At 50.0% G+C, this 23,247-nt stretch overlaps 1 protein-coding gene across 1 annotated transcript in view; it reads left to right on the forward strand.

The window, feature by feature from the left end:
* Positions 1 to 12,466, forward strand: part of kcnj3a (potassium inwardly rectifying channel subfamily J member 3a) — a 48,523-nt gene extending 36,057 nt beyond the window's left edge. Inside the window, exon 3 of the mRNA XM_056289170.1 lies at positions 11,871 to 12,466. Within this exon, the coding sequence (XP_056145145.1) occupies positions 11,871 to 12,466 (596 nt within the window). The remainder of the gene's footprint in view (positions 1 to 11,870) is intronic.
* Positions 12,467 to 23,247: the final 10,781 nt, after the last annotated feature.

Here is a 23,247-nt window from a genome sequence, read left to right on the forward strand (position 1 = left end):
GGCGCTACAGGAGCCTCAGAGCCACTACCAGAAAAAAACAGCTTATTTCCCCAAGCTGTTGCCCACCTGAACCTTGCTACCCACTGAATGTCTGTAGATATATTTAAATATTTTGTACTCCAGCTCTCTTTTAACTTATTTTAGCTTCTGGTCTTCATGTGTGTATATCTTGTACTGTGTTTGCTGTGTTTGTCTGTGTCTGTCTTGCACTGGTTGGTGAAGCCACAGCCCTCATTTCATTTTTAACATGTGCCTGCACATTGTTTTTAATGACAATGAATTGAATTGAATTGAATGTACAGTACATACAAAATGTCCAGTACAGTATATACAACATATACAGTACAGTATATACAACATGTACAGTACAGTACATACAACATGTACAGTACAGTATATACAACATATATAGTACAGTATATACAACATGTACAGTACAGTATATACAACATGTACAGTACAGTACATACAACATGTACAGTACAGTATATACTACATGTACAGTTCAGTATATACAACATATACAGTACAGTATATACATGTACAGTACAGTACATACAACATGTACAGTACAGTATATACAACATATACAGTACAGTATACAACATGTACAGTACAGTATATACAACATATACAGTACAGTATACAACATGTACAGTACAGTACATACTACATGTACAGTACAGTATATACAACATGTACAGTACAGTATATACAACATGTACAGTACAGTACAGTACATACAACATGTACAGTACAGTATATACTACATGTACAGTACAGTATATACAACATATACAGTACAGTATATACAACATGTACAGTACAGTACATACAACATGTACAGTACAGTATATACAACATGTACAGTACAGTACATACTACATGTACAGTACAGTATATACAACATATACAGTACAGTATACAACATGTACAGTACAGTACATACTACATGTACAGTACAGTATATACAACATGTACAGTACAGTACATACAACATGTACAGTACAGTATATACAACATATACAGTACAGTATATACAACATATACAGTACAGTATACAACATGTACAGTACAGTACATACTACATGTACAGTACAGTATATACAACATGGTTGGATTTATTTGACAGTGTGAAGTGTTCATTTGAATGACAGCCCGCAGAAAAGAAACTGTTTTTATGTCTGGTTAATTTAGGGTACAGTGCTCTGTAGCGCCTACCAGAGGGGAGGAACTGCTTGTTTTGGGGTACAGTGCTCTGTAGCGCCTACCAAAGGGGAGGAACTGCTTGTTTTGGGGTACAGTGCTCTGTAGCGCCTACCAGAGGGAAGGAACTGCTTGTTTTGGGGTACAGTGTTCTGTAGCGCCTACCAGAGGGGAGGAACTGCTTGTTTTGGGGTACAGTGCTCTGTAGCGCCTACCAGAGGGAAGGAACTGCTTGTTTTGGGGTACAGTGCTCTGTAGCGCCTACCAGAGGGAAGGAACTGCTTGTTTTGGGGTACAGTGCTCTGTAGCGCCTACCAGAGGGGAGGAACTGCTTGTTTTGGGGTACAGTGCTCTGTAGCGCCTACCAGAAGGGAGGAACTGCTTGTTTTGGGGTACAGTGCTCTGTAGCGCCTACCAGAGGGGAGGAACTGCTTGTTTTGGGGTACAGTGCTCTGTAGCGCCTACCAGAGGGGAGGAACTGCTTGTTTTGGGGTACAGTGCTCTGTAGCGCCTGCCAGAGGGAAGGAACTGCTTGTTTTGGGGTACAGTGCTCTGTAGCGCCTACCAGAGGGGAGGAACTGCTTGTTTTGGGGTACAGTGCTCTGTAGCGCCTACCAGAGGGAAGGAACTGCTTGTTTTGGGGTACAGTGCTCTGTAGCGCCTACCAGAGGGGAGGAACTGCTTGTTTTGGGGTACAGTGCTCTGAAAGCAGTCCTACGTCTCTAAGTGACTGAAATGTGAGTGGAAGTGGGATGCGCGTTACCCTGACTTCCTCGTCTGTAATGAGGCAGTGGGGTGCCCTGGGATCAGTGGGGGTCAGGAAGGAGTCGATTCCAGGCCAGCGGGGGGAAATGTGAATCCAGGGGAAGGAGTAGCACCATAACTCCCACACCATCTGCAGAAACAACATAGCATTATTAATTGATGGAGGATGGGGCTATTTTTGTATTATCGAGAGCTTCTCTCTCTTGTTGCTGTTGCCTCGGGCACGGCTTCGGTTTCAGCTTTTCAGTGTTTCTCTTCTCACAGCCCAATAAGAGTGGTGGTCTTCAAACAGTGTTGAGGGTGTTTGGATGGTTGATTGGTATTCCATAAGACAGGGGAAGAGGGACACATCTGGCCAGCTGTACATGGGTGTAAAATACAGTAGGAGTTTGAAAAAAACTGTGTATAAGTTAGGGGTCAGCCGATATGTTTTACTCAGGGCCGATACCGATCACTGGTAAGTTACGGAGGCCGGCAGCCGATATTTGGGGCCGGTTTGGATTGTTTATTAGTCCGAAACTCGCCGTCCACCCTCTTCCTTGTGTTCTTTTATGGAGAGTACTACATGTTTGTAGCTATAGCGTTATAAAGCTTAGTGGTTATTCTTCAGTAAGTCCTGTGATGGCCTGGCGGCCTGTCCAGGGCGTCTCCCCGCCTGCCGCCCAGTGACTGCTGGGATAGGCTCCAGCACCCCCGCCACCCTGAGTAAGGATAAGCGGTTTGGATAATGGATGGATGGATGGATGGATGGATGGATGGATGGATGGATGTTTGGGGAAAAAAAAGTAGCTGTGACACTGTGAAATACCAAGCGTGGTTTTCCACTACCCTTCTCTCAGCATAGGACACGTGTGGTGGGAGACAAATGGTGATTGTTTAGGCTGGAAGGAGTCTTGCAGACTCAATGTGATGCAATTTCCATTCACACTTCCTCTCAATCTTTGCAGCCTGAAGTTCTCATTAGCTCTGCCTGCCTTCCTCGTCGCGTCAGACTTCCATATGCCTGAAGCACGCTGCACTCTGAAGCGACAGTGCAGAAGTAATGCTTTGAATGCCCAAATCGCTCTTGATGTTCAGTCCTCTTGCACATCTGTGATTGTGTACAGAGCTGTTATCGCTGAATTATTTCATGACCTTGGGAATTCTGCGTAAACACAGATGCCTCTGGTTTGGATGAAGACGAGCATACATGTGCCGTCCGCAGTGGTCCCTCGCTGGGACCGAGTGCTTTGGTTTTGTCAGGACTTGTTCTCCGCTGCAGGAAAAAGTATTAAAGCATTAATTAAAGCATATGGTAATAATGTTCCGCGGCTGCTCAGCTCCCGGTGGATTTCGACCAAATTCAACTTGATTGCCCTCAGCTTCCTATCAGCCATGACTGTAGTTCACAGTAAAATTAATATAGGGGGCTTTTTGTGAGCAGTGTACTGGACCCATATCTCAGTAGTATGAGTCAAATTAAGAAGTTTATTTTTGATGAAATCTAGACTGTAGATTTCTTTTATGCCGACTAAATGGCAAATTGAACAATCAAAGCATTTTTAATAAATGCTGATTGAAGACTGTTGATTTTGCTAAGACAGATGTGCTATACATAAAGATGCTCACGTTGCTCACGTTTAGACCGTTGGCTGCCAAATAATGGTCAGGAGTGATCACTTTACCCCTTGTTAATAATCCATGAACTTTCTACAAATTAATGTTGTTATTCATTAAATTTAAAAAAAATCTCATTCTTGCACTTTGACTGTAGCACTGGTTTTGCTCTTAGGTGCTTGTTTAGATGCACTGATGACCTCTGGTGACTAGTAGTTCTGCTGGTCTCCTGCGTTACATGAGGCACTTGTTGTAAGTCGCTTTGGATAAAAGCCTCGGCTAAATGACTGGAATGTCATGTAAATGTAATGTAATTAAATCATACCAACTAATTTGATCAATTATGCGTGTGGTCAGATGTGTCCGTGTGTGTGTGTGTGTGTGTGTGTGTGTGTGTGTGTGTGTGTGTCCGCGGCTAAGCTCACACACTTCTCGACCCGTCAGCCCAAAGTGCTTCATGCACAGTTATTATGAGTGTATGATGAAGAAGCTCTCGTGGTTGCGGTGATTGAAAACCTTTGTTCTCGCTACCGCCGCTCCCTCTCTTCAGTCACCCTCCAGCTCGCTCCGCCAACGCTGCTCTCTGTCGCTGCCCGATCCGAGTCAACGGTGCGCATGCGCGACCCGCGTCTAAGCTTGACTCAGATCAGGCAGCGACATGATCAAAAGTTATTAAAAGAATTTTGATAATCCAAAAGATGGGAAAGTTATAAAGGAACAACGTCCTCTAGGTTGCAGTCAAAACAGGAGGTGTTGCATATGCTTGTCGCTGCCTGATCTGAGTCAACCGTAGATGTGAGTCGCGCATGCGTGAGCGTAAACGCTTTACTCAGCTTTGTCACATTATGAAAGTAAAGACTGGGTCAGGGTTCGACCGAAATGGCTGCATAGCAAATCTTTTCTTTTTGGGAAGTGCACGTTCATCTCACACGTGGTCACACGCGAGGGTCCACCGAGGAGGCCGCACATGCTCAGACTGACAGGTTAAACGTTTTTATTATTAGGCAGATGTTTCAGCTCTAGCGCTGGAGCAGCGGTTCGGCCCGGAGTGGCCTTGTCCCGGAAGTGGGGAGGCGGCTCCTCCCAGACTGCCGGCCGGAGAGACGCAGTTGGAGGACGCATGATGCAGTACGAGGGTGGGTGTTCGAATTAAAATAGGGATCGATTGGCCACTAAATTGGGAGAAAAAAGGGAAAAATCAGAAATAAATTTATATATATAAATAAAAGAAAAGAGAAATGTTAAAGATGTCTTTAAACTCCGCAGGTCGACCCTGTCCGGTCGAACCCTTAACCTGCACGGCTTCTGCGCTCCCGAGTCCCGACTGGCAGGAGAAAGAAACATGGCGCAGACAGGAAACTGCCCTCCAGCTGGAGTACCGGCGTACTTCCTGCTGGCGTGCTGCACAGCACGAATCCACAGATTAATCAGTCGGGACTCTGGCCCGAAAAGACGTGATACCGGGTTGCTTATTTCCCGTTCAGTCGACTTTGGCGCAGCGCACAAGTCTTATAATTGCAGGAAAAACACAGGTTTTTCTGTCCGCTGTCGGCTCTTGGTATACTGGCCCTGCTCGGGGTCCTGCCACTACCGATGACGTCACTACTTCACGCATTATGATTGGGTAGGGGCTCGGGTAGGGGCTCGGGTAGGGGCTCGTGAAGGAGCTTGGGTAGGAGCTCGGGTAGGGGCTCGGGTAGGGGCTCGGGTAGGAGCTCGGGTAGGGGCTCGGGTAGGGGCTCGTGAAGGAGCTTGGGTAGGAGCTCGGGTAGGGGCTCGGGTAGGGGCTAGTGCAGTTTAGGAACAGCGGGAAACAGCAGACTGACGTTAGACGCAGCTCGGCCTCATCCAGTCCTGAGCCTGCGGCCTCGCACCTTTACTAACCAACTCTGTCAACGCGGGTTGTAAACAACCCACAGCTAAATAACTGTAAAGCTAGCATTAAACAACGCTAGCTAGCAACATACTCTGTGACGTCATATGTAGTCGAAGGACCCAGTGGTGCCCCCAAGGGGTGGCCACGGCCGCCCTGATACTATCCCTGCCCCCCCCCCCAGCCACGAGTGGCATATGCAGAATATGCTTCTATCTGATATTTTACATTAGGTGCTGTTCATTCAAATCAATCATGTATATTTTTCATAATAATTCATGTCAAAGGAAATAACAAATGCATAGCCAGGCAGCCAGCCAGCCAGCCGTCACTGCGTCACACTCCCTCCCTCATGCACAGTCTGCCTCTGCCAGCAGCTCAACTTAACTCTCATATTGACAGTTGTCAACCCGCCTATACAGTACACCACTACTCCTGAATTCAGTCATGGCTTTCGGTTTTGGTGTGCCACCCCAAGCTTTTCAGTGGCCCCATTTGGCCACCCCCATGACAAATTTCTGGGGGCGCCACTGGAAGGACCCCGAGTCGACATTGTACCCGGGCAGAAATGGAACCCACACCGTGTGTTCGAGTCTCTGTCCGCTGCTGATCTGGCATACTGCTGAGCCCGTCAGCTAGGTGACATTTGTGCAGTTATGACTGCAGGATCAAGGACCTGTTGTGGTTGTGGTGATTCAAAACCTTTGAAAAACCCGTTTTATACATGTCTGTGAATGTTCCCCTTCATCCAGGTCGTCATGGTTCTCCAAAGGAGTTGAATCAAGTGCAACTGGACTTGGTATATAGCCGTGAAGACGTTTCGCCTCTCATCCAAGAGGCTTCCTCAGTTCCTGCCTTTCTGACTAGACCAAGCTAGTCTGCCTGGCTGCTGATGAGACTCAGCATTTATCCTCTAGGAGTCGTTGTCAGAGCCACAGGTGTCCATGGCTCTTTGTGTCCCGATGTCCAGCCGGGCCCGTCACCATCGGAGCTGTTGCTTTGCATTTGTTTAGCAGCGACGGGCGTTGGGGGTGTTAGTTCACATCTATAGCTCTGACAACGACTCCTAGAGGATAAATTCTGAGTCTCATCAGCAGCCAGTCAGACTAGCTTGGTCTAGCCAGAAAGGCAGGAACTGAGGAAGCCTCTTGGATGGGAGGCGAAACGTCTTCACGGATATATGCCAAGTCCAGCTGCACTTGATTCAACTGCGTTTTGTACCGTGATTGAGTGCTAACTCCTCAGCCAGTTTTTCACTGAAGTCCAAGCACCGGAGAAAGGGAGACATGCCTGGCGGGGGTCTACCGAATGCCCTCCTCTCTCTAGCTGTGTTGTGTTGTTTATGAGGGTGCGAGTGGAGTGTTTAAGCATGACTTTAATTCAGTGTCCCTGTGTCAAGCCCATCATAATCCACTTGTGCTGATTTCTATAACACAGTTAACAGAGTACCACACACCAAGGAGGACACACACACACACACACACACACACACACACACACACAGTAAACAGATTCTAATTTTAATCAGGATACAGGCTTTTTGTGGAAAATTAAATTAATGCTTTCAAAATGATTTTTGCACTTGTCTGTCATTTATCAAGCTGCAGGATTTCACAGAACAGGATAATGTAACTTTTTGTAATTTGGGATTAAATCCACCTCCGTTGCTTCCGAAAGTTCGTCCTCTTCAAAGAGAAATGAGTGAGAGCCAACTCCACAGAGCCCACGCTGCTATCCGGGGTTCCAAACAGCCCACCCTGCCAACCGGAGTTCCACACAGCCCACCCTGCTATCCGGGGTTCCACAGAGCCCACCCTGCTAGCCGGGGTTCCACAGAGCCCACCCTGCCAACTGGAGTTCCACAGAGCTCACCCTGCTATCCGGGGTTCCACACAGCCCACCCTGCCAACTGGAGTTCCACAGAGCTCACCCTGCTATCCGGGGTTCCACACAGCCCACCCTGCCAACTGGAGTTCCAGACAACCCACCCTGCTATCCGGAGTTCCACACAGCCCACCCTGCCAACTGGAGTTCCACACAGCCCACCCTGCCAACTGGAGTTCCACACAGCCCACCCTGCTATCCGGGGTTCCACACAGCCCACCCTGCTATCCGGGGTTCCACAGAGCCCACCCTGCTAGCCGGGGTTCCACAGAGCCCACCCTGCCAACTGGAGTTCCACAGAGCTCACCCTGCTATCCGGGGTTCCACACAGCCCACCCTGCCAACTGGAGTTCCACAGAGCTCACCCTGCTATCCGGGGTTCCACACAGCCCACCCTGCCAACTGGAGTTCCAGACAGCCCACCCTGCTATCCGGAGTTCCACACAGCCCACCCTGCCAACTGGAGTTCCACACAGCCCACCCTGCCAACTGGAGTTCCACACAGCCCACCCTGCTATCCGGGGTTCCACACAGCCCACCCTGCTATCCGGGGTTCCACACAGCCCACCCTGCCAACCGGAGTTCCACACAGCCCACCCTGCCAACTGGAGTTCCACACAGCCCACCCTGCTATCCGGGGTTCCACACAGCCCACCCTGCTAGCCGGGGTTCCACACAGCCCACCCTGCTAGCCGGGGTTCCACACAGCCCACCCTGCTATCCGGGGTTCCACACAGCCCACCCTGCCAACCGGAGTTCCACACAGCCCACCCTGCCAACTGGAGTTCCACACAGCCCACCCTGCTATCCGGGGTTCCACACAGCCCACCCTGCTAGCCGGGGTTCCACACAGCCCACCCTACTATCCGGGGTTCCACACAGCCCACCCTGCTATCCGGGATCCCACACAGCCCACCCTGCTATCCGGGGTTCCACACAGCCCACCCTGCTATCCGGGGTTCCACACAGCCCACCCTGCCAACCGGAGTTCCACACAGCTCACCCTGCCAACTGGAGTTCCACACAGCCCACCCTGCTATCCGGGGTTCCACACAGCCCACCCTGCTAGCCGGGGTTCCACACAGCCCACCCTACTATCCGGGGTTCCACACAGCCCACCCTGCTAGCCGGGGTTCCACACAGCCCACCCTGCTATCCGGGGTTCCACACAGCCCACCCTGCCAACCGGAGTTCCACACAGCCCACCCTGCCAACTGGAGTTCCACACAGCCCACCCTGCTATCCGGGGTTCCACACAGCCCACCCTGCTAGCCGGGGTTCCACACAGCCCACCCTACTATCCGGGGTTCCACACAGCCCACCCTGCTATCCGGGATCCCACACAGCCCACCCTGCTATCCGGGGTTCCACACAGCCCACCCTGCTATCCGGGGTTCCACACAGCCCACCCTGCCAACCGGAGTTCCACACAGCTCACCCTGCCAACTGGAGTTCCACACAGCCCACCCTGCTATCCGGGGTTCCACACAGCCCACCCTGCTAGCCGGGGTTCCACACAGCCCACCCTACTATCCGGGGTTCCACACAGCCCACCCTGCTATCCGGGATCCCACACAGCCCACCCTGCTATCCGGGGTTCCACACAGCCCACCCTGCTATCCGGGGTTCCACAGAGCCCACCCTGCTATCTGGGGTTCCACAGAGTCCACCCTGCTATCCGGGGTTCCACACAGCCCACCCTGCTATCCGGGGTTCCACACAGCCCACCCTGCCAACCGGAGTTCCACACAGCCCACCCTGCCAACCGGAGTTCAACACAGCCCACCCTGCTATCCGGGGTTCCACAGAGCCCACCCTGCTAGCCGGGGTTCCACAGAGCCCACCCTGCCAACTGGAGTTCCACACAGCCCACCCTGCTATCCGGGATTCCACAGAGCCCACCCTGCTATCCGGGATTCCACAGAGCCCACCCTGCTATCCGGGAATGCACACAGCCCACCCTGCTATCCGGGGTTCCACAGAGCCCACTCTGCCAACTGGAGTTCCACACAGCCCACCCTGCTATCCGGGGTTCCACACAGCCCACCCTGCTATCCGGGGTTCCACACAGCCCACCCTGCTATCCGGGGTTCCACACAGCCCACCCTGCCAACCGGAGTTCCACACAGCCCACCCTGCCAACTGGAGTTCCACACAGCCAACCCTGCTATCCGGGGTTCCACACAGCCCACCCTGCTAGCCGGGGTTCCACACAGCCCACCCTACTATCCGGGGTTCCACACAGCCCACCCTGCTATCCGGGGTTCCACACAGCCCACCCTGCTATCCGGGATCCCACACAGCTCACCCTGCTATCCGGGATTCCACAGAGCCCACCCTGCCAACTGGAGTTCCACACAGCCCACCCTGCTATCCGGGGTTCCACACAGCCCACCCTGCTATCCGGGGTTCCACAGAGCCCACCCTGCCAACTGGAGTTCCACACAGCCCACCCTGCTATCCGGGGTTCCACACAGCCCACCCTGCTATCCGGGGTTCCACACAGCCCACCCTGCTATCCGGGGTTCCACACAGCCCACCCTGCTATCCGGGGTTCCACACAGCCCACCCTGCTATCCGGGATTCCACACAGCCCACCCTGCTATCCGGGGTTCCACACAGCCCACCCTGCTAGCCGGGGTTCCACAGAGCCCACCCTACTATCCGGGGTTCCACACAGCCCACCCTGCTAGCCGGGGTTCCACAGAGCCCACCCTGCTATCCGGGGTTCCACAGAGCCCACCCTGCAATCCGGGGTTCCACAGAGCCCACCCTGCTATCCGGGGTTCCACACAGCCCACCCTGCTATCCGGGATTCCACACAGCCCACCCTGCTATCCGGGGTTCCACACAGCCCACCTTGCTAGCCGGGGTTCCACAGAGCCCACCCTACTATCCGGGGTTCCACACAGCCCACCCTGCTAGCCGGGGTTCCACAGAGCCCACCCTGCTATCCGGGGTTCCACAGAGCCCACCCTGCAATCCGGGGTTCCACAGAGCCCACCCTGCTATCCGGGGTTCCACAGAGCCCACCCTGCTATCCGGGGTTCCACAGAGCCCACCCTGCTATCCGGGGATCCACAGAGCCCACCCTGCTATCCGGGGTTCTACAGTCATTTGATTATCTTAATCCAGCTTTTGTATTTTATTCAGCAAGGTCAGCAGTGAACTGAACTGCAAGGAGGTGGAGTCAACCTGTACGTTTTGTTATTATGGGTCCTGACCAAGTTATCACTTTCCCTCCTGATGAGGTTCTCCATCATTTCCTTGGCCTTGGTTTTCCTACAGTGTTTTAGTCGAGAGTGTCATGAAATTATCTATTAATGGGTGACCTTCATGCTGAAAGACTGGTTTCTTTGCCTTGTTTGTTGGTCATTAGGTCAAGCCAGGTCTAAATTGTATTTATAAACTTAGTAGGCTAGGTAACAGGTCCTACTACTACTACTACTATTACTACCACTACTTTCAGCTGCTCCCGTTAGGAGGCGCCACAGCGGGTCATCCGTTTCCATCTCTTCCTGTCTTCTACATCTTCCTCTGTCACACCAGCCACCTGCATGTCCTCCCTCACCACATCCATAAACCTCCTCTTTGGCCTTCCTCTTCTCCTCTTCCCTGGCAGCTCCATATTCAGCATCCTTCTCCCAGTATACCCAGCATCTCTCCTCCGCACATGTCCAAACCATCTCAATCTTGTCTCTCTTGCTTTGTCTCCAAACCGTCCAGCCTGAGCTGTCCCTCTAATATACTCGTTCCTAATCCTGTCCTTCTTCATCACTCCCAGTGAAAATCTTAACATCTTCATCTCTGCCACCTCCAGCTCCTCCTCCTGTCTTTTCATCAGCGCCACTGTCTCCAGACCATACAACATAGCTGGTCTCACTACCATCTTGTAAACCTTCCCTTTAACTAGGTAACGGGTCCAATGTGCACAATCTGGGAAATCAGTCACTATGAAAATGAAACCAACCAAATAATATGAAAGTGACTTTTGCAAATGTCTAATAAGGGCATTGTTGGACATTAATGGATTTTTTATGAACTATTCTTTCACAGTTATTTTTGGATGAAAGGTGCATTTGACTAATTTACTGATCAGCCATTCATATGAAACCTTGTAGATGCAGCAACTGACTCAGATGTGCTTCAGATTCTTTCCCCAATTAGTCTGGATCTTGCTCATAAGCCTTATTTTTGGAATTTGGAAATAAATTAAGCTTTTCATTTAGGCAGCTGCGTCAGTGCTGGAATATCAAAGCACTTTTGTATTTGGTGTTGTTTATTTGCTGAAAATGGCCAAATTGCATTGTTGAGTTTTTATGGCAGCGTGCCGGGATATAATTGAATCAGGACTGCATTTTTTTAATACTATGTTCGTCAAATATTTCATCTTAAAACCTTAGCCTCTTGCATTTTGCACGGTGACAAGACAATGACACATAATTTGCCATGTGAAATTGAAGCCTTGAAGTTAATTTGCAGTAATAGCAGTGAGACAATTCATCAAGTGATGCATGATCTTTTTGTATGTTTTTTTTTCTGTCAGGGATGACTTGCCAAGCGAGGACATCTTACACAGAGGACGAGGTTCTTTGGGGACATCGTTTCTTTCCTGTCATCTCCCTTGAGGAAGGCTTCTTCAAGGTGGACTACTCTCAATTCCACGCCACATTTGAGGTGCCCACCCCGCCGTACAGCGTGAAAGAGCAGGAGGAGGCGCTGCTCCTCTCCTCGCCCCTCATGGCACCATCCCTGTGCAACAGCGGGGAGAAAAACAGCTCTCTGGACTGCCTGGAGACCTTGGAGGACATGGAGAGCACCACCAAGCTGCCCACCAAGCTCCAGAAGATGACGGGTCGCGACGGCCTGCCCAAGAAGCTGCTGAGGATGAGCTCCACCACCTCGGAGATGACCTACAGCCTCGGAGACCTGCCAATGAAGCTGCAGCGCATCAGCTCCGTCCCGGGAGTGTCCGAGGACAAGCAGGCCGGCAAGGGACCCAAGATCGGCACGGAGCCCATGAGCAAGTCGGTGGCGGACTTACCTCCCAAGCTGCAGCGGCTGGCTGGGGGGGGAGGGGGCAGGATGGATGGACATCTGCCTCCAAAACTCAGAAAGATGAATTCGGACCGCTTCACGTAAAAACAGCCGGCATATTTTAACTTATTACACCGCCCACTCACCCCCCCCGCCTCCCCCCCTTTACCCTTGTACTTTTCCTAATTTATTAATGGACAATATTCTTATATCTAAGGAAATGTAGTCTATGAATATGTGCACATATACCTTATATAAACTAGGGTGATGGAATACAGCACATTTATTCCTGGATGTAAGTGTACATGCTACGATAAAAGACCTCGGATATTTTTTTCAGGACGATGTATGATTAGCACAATCTGGCATGTAAGAAACACTTAGCGCATGTAGAACAGAACCTCAGTAATTTATGGCATGACCTTTACTGATATATTATTTTACAAAGATGATTTCAATAGTGAATTTAATGACGGTGAAGAGTTGCACAAAGCCATATGGTTTTACGACGTGGAAAACCTGCATTACATGGTTCTAATTTGTGGTGGCGAAGGACACATGCATTTGTTTTGAGTTGATTGCTTTTGTTGTTTAATGTAAGATTGTGCCAATGTTACGTTGATTGCATGCTACTCTTATTGACTTAGCTAGACAAAGGTAATAGACAACAATGTTTAGCCTTAACTATATTACCTTGTTTCCATTTCCATGTTTGTTCACAGCTGTATTTTGGGGATTTTCATGTATAGGTTGTTTTACTATGTGCACATTTTATGAATTTCTTTGTTGACATATGCTGGTGGATTATGCATTTTACAATCATAAATGCACCGTCTACATCATATGACAAACAGGAAGCGGCAACTCATGTATTAAAGAGACATTTCAGTTGAACAAAATAATACCTTGGCCTTATAAGCACAAAAATATCATTATATAATTACTTATTATTGTTATTATTATTATGCATTTATGGGCATTTCATCATAAATGTACGACTCAGCGCAGTTGCTCAGTACTGTCCACTCACGTTGGTCCATTACAGAAGCAATTCGACCGGAACGCTACAAGCCACAAAATGATGATTTATGCTTTAATTTCAACATGTGAATTAAAATTTTAAGTGAAGTATTTCTTGATTACTCAGCGATTTCAAGGTGGGCCTGCAGCATTAAAGAAGTCATCACCTTTGTCTTAAAAGTCTATGTGCTCCCTCATCTTCGATGAAAGCAATAATATGAGAACTACAATCTTTATACAGCCCTAGGATCTACCATGGCCCCATATTCCTTTTCTTTCCTCAGCCCATTCCATGAAATCTGGTTCCTCGCAATGCATCAGAGACCTTGTGTGATACTCGACCTATTCAGGAATAAAGATCTAAGACAACTAATGACCATCTTGCCACTTTTGACTACATGTAACACAACCTTTTGCCACTCTAACTAATAAAATGGAACTAATGCGCTTCATGCAGGGTGTGGTCTACATGATGAAAATCAGCGGGTGTCTGGGTAGTGTAGCGGTCTATTCTGTTACCTACCGACATGGGGGTCGTCGGTTCGAATCCTCGCATTACCTCTGGCTTGGTCGGGCGTCCCTACAGACACAATCAACTCTGTGCATAACTGTAGTCCCCTGACTTCCGGTTTCTACTGCAGCGGTCATACCAGTGTCCTGTTTGTTGGCGTGTGCTACTGACAAGGGCATATTTTTGGCCATGCCTGCAAGATGTACCATGGGTAAATGTCAACCACACGAGGCGAGTACGATGCGGGCGAAAAGTTTCAAGTTGTACATATCAACTTGATGTGTACAACTTGAAACTTTTCACCCGTGTGCTGGTAGGTGCAGGTGAAAGTTTGTCGACAGTTCTGTGCACCTCGGTGACATTTATCCATGGTAAACTGGGGGGAGTAGCGTGACCCTCCCACGTGCTACGTCCCCCTGGTGAAACTCCTCACTGTCAGGTGAGAAGAAGCGGCTGGTGACTCCACATGTATGGGAGGAGGCATGTGGTAGTCTGCAGCCCTCCCCGGATCAGCAGAGGGGGTGGAGCAGAGACCGGGACGGCTCAGAGAGTGGGGTAATTGGCTGGGTACAGTTGGGGAGAGAAGGGGGGGGGGGTCCAAAATTAAAAAAAAAAATAAAAAATCAGCCATCCACTGTGAAGAACTAGGGATGCATTTCTGGTCCCGGTTTAGGTTCAGACACTGCGTGGAGCAAGGCATACTCTAATTTCCAACATAAAGAAGCGGTTGCTATTGTGAGGCCCTGAAAGTGGTATCCCCCAGGACAACGCTGTTGTTATTTGCAAGGCAGGAGCAGACGCACTGACACCATTTAAATCTCAGTCAAAGCAAGCAGCCATATCCAAGTAGCATGTCACAGACAGTGAGATAAGGAGTTTTACTCCTTTTCATGTCCCTGTGAGACAAGCAGCCGTGTGCACATCTGACCAGAGCTGTCAGGATGACTTCATGCAGAAGAGATGATGGTCTCAGATGAGCTCTGCGAGAGTCTCTGTTGGTCTTGCCTTCTGCAGATTATTTACAGCACAAAACCCTGAAAGACAAGACTCACAGTGAATTGCTTTGACCATTTTCTTTCGTGCTTTCGTGGCTCTTCACTTGGAAGACACGCAGGCCTGTGGAATGATGTGAGCCACAGTATTTCTAAGTCGGGAATAAATCCATGCCAGAAGAACCATCCCACACGGTTATGGAGCCAGTCCCAGCGAGAGAAACCTTTCTGGTGTTTCCATTATTTTGATCATACCCTGTGTGTAATCCCCGCAGCTCACGTTTCCTGGTACACACTTTGTCGCTGTCCAAAAAGAAAAAAGAAAAAACCGAACTGTGTTTCGGGAGTTGCTTTTAATGAAGACCCAGTCAGAGCAGGCACCGCAGGTATCCCAGGCAGCTGGCTCAGGTCTGGGTTGTGCTGTCTTTATCCAGAGAGAAGCCCTTGTTCTGAGTGCTCTCCACCACACCGATGGGATGCATCAGAATATTAAAACTGCTGATGGCGTTTTCCCCCGACGTCTTGAAGAGAGCGTGTAAATCCCTCTAGTGCGCCTGAAACCGGTACTTACCTCGCCAGAGCCAATCTCCCTTTATCACCCAGCAGATCCTTGCTCCAGATGTCCTTTGGCCTTCCTCGTTGGTCCTGAGAGCGGTGGTATCTTGCAAGGCGCTCCCCATCCTCCCAGAGACAGCATCTCGCTGCCGCCCTGCTGGACTCCAGCGCACTAGAGAGAGCAGGCCGTATCGGCCCGCTCCGGGGAAAAGCAAGCCAGGGACATTTTTAGTTCCACTTTTAAGTCTCGTTTGCATTCTGGCTGGGAAAAAAAAGATAATTGCCTTTTTTTTTTGGACCCCCCCCCTTTTTTTTCTCTCCAATTGTACTTGGCCAATTACCCTGCTCTCCAAGCCGTCCTGATCACTGCTCCACCCCCTCTGCTGATCCGGGGAGGGCTGCAGACTACCACATGCCTCCTCCCATACATGTGGAGTCACCAGCCGCTTCTTTTCACCTGACAGTGAGGAGTTTCACCAGGGGGACGTAGCGCGTGGGAGGATCACGCTATTCTGATGCCGATGACACCAGCTGATCTGGTCCTTCCCTCCCTCTGACACACAAGTAGAGACACACATTGCTGCATGCTTGACTGACATCTCGGAGTGGATGGCGACACACCACCTGAAGCTCAGTCTGGACAAGACAGAGCTGATGTTCCTCCCGGGGAAAGGTTGCCCGCATCGAGACCTGGCCATCACCATGACAACACCGTGATGACGCCAACTCGGACTGTGAGGAATCTGGGTGTGATCCTGGGCGACCAACTGTCGTTTGCTGCGAATGTTGCATTGGTTGCTCGCTCCTGCAGGTTTCTCCTCTCTAACATCAGGAGGATTCACCCATTCCTCACCGACGAGACGGCACAGGTGCTCATCCAGGCTCTGGTCATCTCCCGGCTGGACTACGGCAACTCCCTCCTTGCTGGGGCCCCGGCGTCGGCCATCAGACCTCTGGAGCTTGTTCAGAAAGCTGCAGCTCGTCTGGTGTTGAACCGCCCTAAGTTCTCCCACACAACTCCCCTTCTCATGTACCTACACTGGCTCCCAGGAGCTGCTCCCATCCAGTTTAAGACTCTGGTGCTGGCCTACAGGGCAGTGAAAGGAACAGCTCCTTCCTATCTCCAGGCCATGGTCAAGCCCTGCACCCCCGCCCCACCACTTGGCTCCGCTGCCTCGGGTCGCCTGGTTGCCCCGTCCCTCAGAGGCCCCTGCTGCCGATTGACCCGGTCCTGGTTCTGCTCTGTCCTGGCCCACAGTGGTGGACTGAACTCCCCACTGATGTCAGGACAGCGGAGTCGCTGCCCATCTTTCACCGCAGGTTGAAAACTCACCTCTTCAAGAACTACTACCCTGTTACTTGTTCTTACCACTTATTGTATTCACTCATTTAAAAACAAATAAAAATCTCTTTCTTGTTCTTTTACTTTAGCACTGGATTTGCTCTTAGATGCTTGTTTAGATGCACTTATGACCTCTGATGACTAGTAGTTCTCCTGACCTCCTACGTTAAATGATGCACTTATTGTAAGTCGCTTTGGATAAAAGCGTCGGCTAAATGACTGTAATGCCATGTCATGTCATGTCATGTCATGTCATGTAATGTCATGTCATGTATTCCCCCCAGTTCCCCCTCCCCTCTGAACAGGCACCCTGACTGACCAGAGGAGTCAATAGTGCAGCGACCAGGACACACCCACATCCACCTTCCCACCCACATCCACCTTCCCACCCACAGACTCAGCCAATTGTGTCTGTAGGGACGCCCGACCAAGCCGGAGGTAACACGGGGATTCGAACAGGCGATCCCCATCCATCCATCCATTATCCAAACCACTTATCTTGCTCTCAGGGTCATGGGGATACTGGAGCCTATCCCAGCAGTCATTGGGCGGCAGGCAGGGAGACACCCTGGACAGGCCGACAGTCCATCACAGGGCCCACACACACACACACACACACACACACACACACACACCTAGGGACAATTTAGCCCGGCCGAGTCACCTGACCTACATGTCTTTGGACTGTGGAAGGAGACCGGAGCCCCCGGAGGAAACCCCGTGTTGGAGAAAAAAGAAGACAATTGAGATGTTATGATTATGTTGATCATCAAGCTTCTTCGGATTCAAAATCTGATGCAGAAGTGGCCTATGGCAAGGACAAGTTGGCGTTCTTTGATTGCAGAGAACTTCTTTGGGCTCCAGGTGGCTCGTCTACCCACGCCTTCATGTAGTATTGGTGTGTCAGAAGACGGACAGGTTCCAGATATTTGTATTCATGTTATCGCTGTGTTTACACAGCCACGATGGCGCCGGCACACAGCTGAATAATTCCAAGCTCGATATTTGTGAGCTGAGTTGAGATGACCGTCTGTGTGCACACATCTCCATCTGACAGCTTAACAGACACTTCATGACTGCTGAATATAAACCTTTTTCACCAATTACCTGATTAAAAAACACTTGGGTTTGGAAAATTGCTTCAATATTGACGTTCCTCTAAGCGGAGTGAAGCGACTGCTCCATGTCATGTATCGTCCTCAACGTGGAATGTTTCACGGTGCATCAAATATGAAGAATGTCCCTCCACGAGGAAAGAAATGCCAGAGGATGGATATTGAGACGCTTTGACGCAAGAAAAAGGAAGACCCCTCACACATCTCCCATCATTTTCTAGTTTTCTATTGTAATGTGACCTGCGTGGTCTGCCATTTCAAATGCAACATGTAAATGTGTTTGTGTTTGCTGGGGTATTGAAGACCGGGTTTTCTTATTCACACACCTAGTTTTAGCCTAGCATGCAGCCTGCTTAGACAGCCAATTCCCGCTGACCTGTTAGCTCCCGATGCCTTTTCAGGGAACCTTTATTTAACACATACATGCATGCACCTGTTACTCATATAGGGAAATATCAAGAGACTTTACAATGTGCAGATACGTGTAAAATCCATTGGCCTAGAAATGGAATCGCCTGTTAAAGGCTGCAGCTAGTGTTAAGGGCCGTGTTTATTTCAGCGCTACAGCTATAGGATCCGTGAACCATTCATGCTGTATACCACTTACTGAGGTGTAGGGGTGGCCATGGGCACTGGCACGTAAGCGCATGTTATCCCTGCAGAAAGGACGAGTTAGGAGGTTGGTTATGTCGTCCGCTGTTTCGCATGGTTGGCGAGTCTGACACGCTATGCTTAAACAAGTCATGTGTAGCCCAAATCCACGAGCTAGTCCCAAAGGGCTTCACAATCAGGACAATATACAACAGTATGCGACATACGACACCCTCTATCCTTGCACACGAGACACGAATGAGGAAAAACCCCACAAGAAAAATCCATCCATCCATCATCCAAGCCGCTTATCCAACTTAGGGTTATGGGATGCTGGAGCCTATCCCAGCAGTCATTGGGAGGCAGGTGGGGAGACACCCTGGACAGGCCGCCAGTCCATCACAGGGCCCACACACTCACTTAACACTGTTCTAATGTAAATCCAATGTAGCGAATTCAGGGGGCCAGCGGGGAACCGCCGCAGCCAGGACGCAAACCCAGCTTTCCCGCATCACAGGCGACAATGTTAACCACTCGACTAAAGGGTCCGACCTGTTAGCCAAGGGCTAGCGAGTCTAGTCATCTGTGGTCATTACACTACCCGCCTCCTCCATGGAGGGCGTCCCCGCGCTTCAGCATACCTGCTCCGTCATGCCTCTGGGCGCACAGTCACACCTAGGGACAGTTTAGTCCGGCTGAGTCACCTGACCTACATGTCTTTGGACTGTGGGAGGAAACCGGAGCCTCCGGAGGAAACCCACACAGACACGGGGAGAACATGCAAACTCCACACAGAGGACGATCCGGGACGACCCCCATGGTTGGACTACCCCGGGGCTCGAACCCAGGACCTTCTTGCTGTGAGGCGACCGCGCTAACCGCTGCACCACTGCGCCAGTAAAAAAAAAATCAGAAAATTCTTATCAGGAAAAAAATATGGGAGCAACCTCAGGAAGAACAACAGAGGGGGGATCCCTCTTCCAGGACGGACAGACATGCAACAGGCGTCAAATGCATAAAATACACAAAAATAACAGAATTATAATGTAGCATCATAGATTACACAGAGCGAGGCAATGTAGAATACATGGAGTTAATGCATAAGATTAAGCAAATTTCAAAGTGCTGGGTAGTAAAAATGTAAAAGCGTACAAGGCAAATTTATTGAATCTGTGTCCATCCAAGACAACATCAGGAACCCCACAGATGCAGTCCGAGAGTCAGCGGGACCCTGCGCCACAAACCCAGCTCTGCTCAGTGGGGCCCTGCAGAGAGAACAGACTCTACATGCACACAAGAGGCGAGGCAGACGTGACCAAGGGAAAACAGGACGCAGTGCGAACAGGCTCTGAAGTCATCAGACGCTCAAAAGACAGTGAGAGAGATGATCCATGGTCATCAGACAGTCCATACAGGAAGAAATATTGTCCTCAAACTGAGATAGAGAGCAATGAAGAAAGGGGGGAGGACAGGAGCACAACATATGCAAACATGTGCTCAGAGACTCAAACAGAAGATGGGGATGATGCGATGCATTCAGAAAGTTTAGGAATATTCTCATCAGCAGGATAAACCCGAGAGATTACTGCTAAGACCTACAGCTATAAATACACCGAGACCCTCCCGAAAGAGGAGAGTTGTGACAAAGCTCAGAAGGAAGCCAAGCTACCGAAGAAATAAGACAACTAGTTGAAAGCTAATGAGAACAGATGGGTTTTCAGTTTAGATTTGAAAGAGTCTACAGAGTCAGACGCTCTAATGGTGGCTGGGAGACTCTTCCAAAGAAAGGGGGCATGGTAAGAGACGTCTCTGCAGCCTGCAGACTTCTTCTTAACTCTGGGGACAGAGAGGAAGCCTGCACCCCCTCCCTTTGTAGTGTGTTCACACACTGATCACACTACAAAGGCCCTGCTGCACTTGTGGGAATAGAAGAAACTGTGGTGTGGTTATCTGAATGGTGATCAATTGGTAAAAAAAAGTCTTTGCTATTTTAAGCCAACTAATCTTGATTATAATTGCATGATGCCTCAATATTATGAGATGGTTCTTTTTTTGTCAAAATAATACTACATGATTTTGTTCGAGTCTTGCAGTCCCAAAGATCCGTACAATTTCATGACGAAGCAAACGAACAAATGGTAAAACTGACAGGCAGATGAGCGAAGTGCATTTACAGGAAGCAGGGGAGACCTAAAGTGGTTTGTGGGATGAATAATGCATACGTCTCAATTCCTCCCATTTCTGTAAGTTTGCAAAATGACAGTGATCAAAGTTTCGTCTGCAACTGATGGTATTAAGGGGGAGATTAAAATGGCTGAGAGAGTGTAACGGGGAACGTCAGCGAGTGTGTGTGTGTGTGTGTGTGGGGGGGGGTATTTCTCTCTCTTGTCAGAATGTGTCATAGCTTGTTTTGCATTTACACTTTTTCCCCACCAGCTCCCTGAGCCCATCCGTGTTGTGTCATCATAAACAGGTTCGATAACCTAATTATGTAGTGGTGAAGTCTGACTGTCCCTTGTTTGCGTTGTAATTTTTCACATTATATAAAGTGTAGGTTTGCATTATGCATGGAAACAGAAAGGTGGAGGAAGGCTCAAATTATGCTGAATATTCCTCCATCATCGGTTTGTCTGTGGACAGCACTTTTTAATAGATGCATTCAAGCGCACAAACATACACGCACGCACACAAGCACAGCACACGGACTGCGTTTACATGCACGGTGAAGAGGAGCTCCGGTTAGGGCTCGATTACACCGTGTGACTGCACTGCTGTCGGTGTCCCAGTGTACAAGAGCCGGGGGAGAATCGATTTATCGACGGAAGTGTGTCCCACCCCGGTACGGTAGGTGGCGATATGCCTCCTTTCGGCTGGTTGCTGCCCCCCCCCAATTTCCCCCCTTTTCTCCCCCAACTGTATCTGTATCTGGCGCCCCCCTCTCTAGCGATCCGGGGGGCGCCCCGACCGACCAGAGGAGGCGCTAGTGCAGCGACCAGGACAAACACCCACATCCGACTTCGTGGATGCAAGACGGATAGGCGTCCATGAGCTATTTTTAGCCCTTCCCGAGCGGAAGCGGAAGCTTCGCAGCAAACGGAAGTCAGACATCGGATGCACTAGACTACATCAGAAGTAAGCAGTTTGTTGTCGTGTTCTTTGTTTTTTCGCGTAATTTAATATTACCGGACACATGGCAGCAGAAGCGTGAGTTGGTGTTGTAAACGCTGCCATGCTGTACTGTCTAACGTGCTCCGCATGTCTGACTTCCTGTGACGCGTCCATAGCGACAGCGAGGCTGTGACATCACTCGGACGCTGCCCCCCGACCAAGCCGGAGGTAACACGGGGATTCGACCCGGCGATCCCGTGTTGGTAGGCAACGGAATACACCGCCACACTACCCGGACGCCCCTTTCAGCTGGTTTCTTTTTTTCTTTCTTTTTAGCTGGTTGCTATTGGACCTATTTCCGGTTGACCTATTGCGTCACTTACACGGATTTGCTCGGGGGTTCTTCTAAATCCCGCTTCGTCCAACTTGTCCACCACTTCCTTAATAGTTGGCCATTCCGCGTTGTCCTTCCATCCATGTCCTTCCGGATATTCAGCTCCTCCAGCTGACACAACGTCAAGTTTGTCTCCTCGTCTGTCCAGGAACGCCTGGTTCTCGCTGCAGCACTCGCCATGTTGACACTACGCTGTTCCACTTCCGGGTGAAAGACCGCCGCCGCGGGACCTACGGATCATGCGCAGAACGCCCGGGCCAGCTCGGGGCCCGATTGAAGCGTAACACGTGTCCAACCGCGTCATCTGGGTGTGTTAGTCCCACTTCAGTCTGACCAACACGTTTACATGTGTTTTAAAAGTCCAGTTTTCGTCGCACGAACACGATAAATCCACTTTTCCCAACATCATGTAAAGGTCCTGACTGACACATACTCACAGACTACAGACTGCATGGACTGTAAGCATGCAAGCTCACACACACGCACACACGCACACACGCACACACACACACACACACACACACAGAGTGGGACACATGCGCACACATGCAGAAACAGCCGACCAGATGCCTCCTCTCTGGTGTATTGTGTTTGTAAGATAACTGGTGTGGGCGTCTGCAAAACAGCTCTGTCTGCACCTGAGTCAGAACCCATCTCTGCCTTGGTCGCCAGCAACGCAGGGAAAGGGAGGTGAAGCCTAATCACTCCAAGCCCACTCTCTGTGGAATACCCAGCTTGTTTGCCTGATGCCGTCTTTATCGGCTCCCTTGCATTTCATGTTTATTTTGAGATCAGTGTGCAACTGTCGTCCTCCTTTGCCAAAAATATTGCTCTCTGACAAGATGAACTGCAAAGGATCTGAGCTGCTGCCATTTTCCTGGCTGAGAAAAGCCACCGTATTTGGTGCAGAAGAAACTGTCAACGTCAGTCAACAACAAATGTTTCCTTGCTCGTCATTATCACACGGCTCACAACACACTGGACAACACAGGCATGGTGCTGGACAGCATAGGCATGGTGCTGGACAATACAGGCATGGTGCTGGACAATACAGGCATGGTGCTGGACAATACAGGCATGGTGCTGGACAGCATAGGCATGGTGCTGGACAATACAGGCATGGTGCTGGACAATACAGGCATGGTGCTGGACAATACAGGCATGGTGCTGGACAGTACAGGTATGGTGCTGGACAATACAGGCATGGTGCTGGACAGCATAGGCATGGTGCTTGACAATACAGGCATGGTGCTGGACA

This window comes from Lampris incognitus, chromosome 11, assembly GCF_029633865.1.
Source record: "Lampris incognitus isolate fLamInc1 chromosome 11, fLamInc1.hap2, whole genome shotgun sequence".
NCBI lineage: Eukaryota > Metazoa > Chordata > Actinopteri > Lampriformes > Lampridae > Lampris > Lampris incognitus.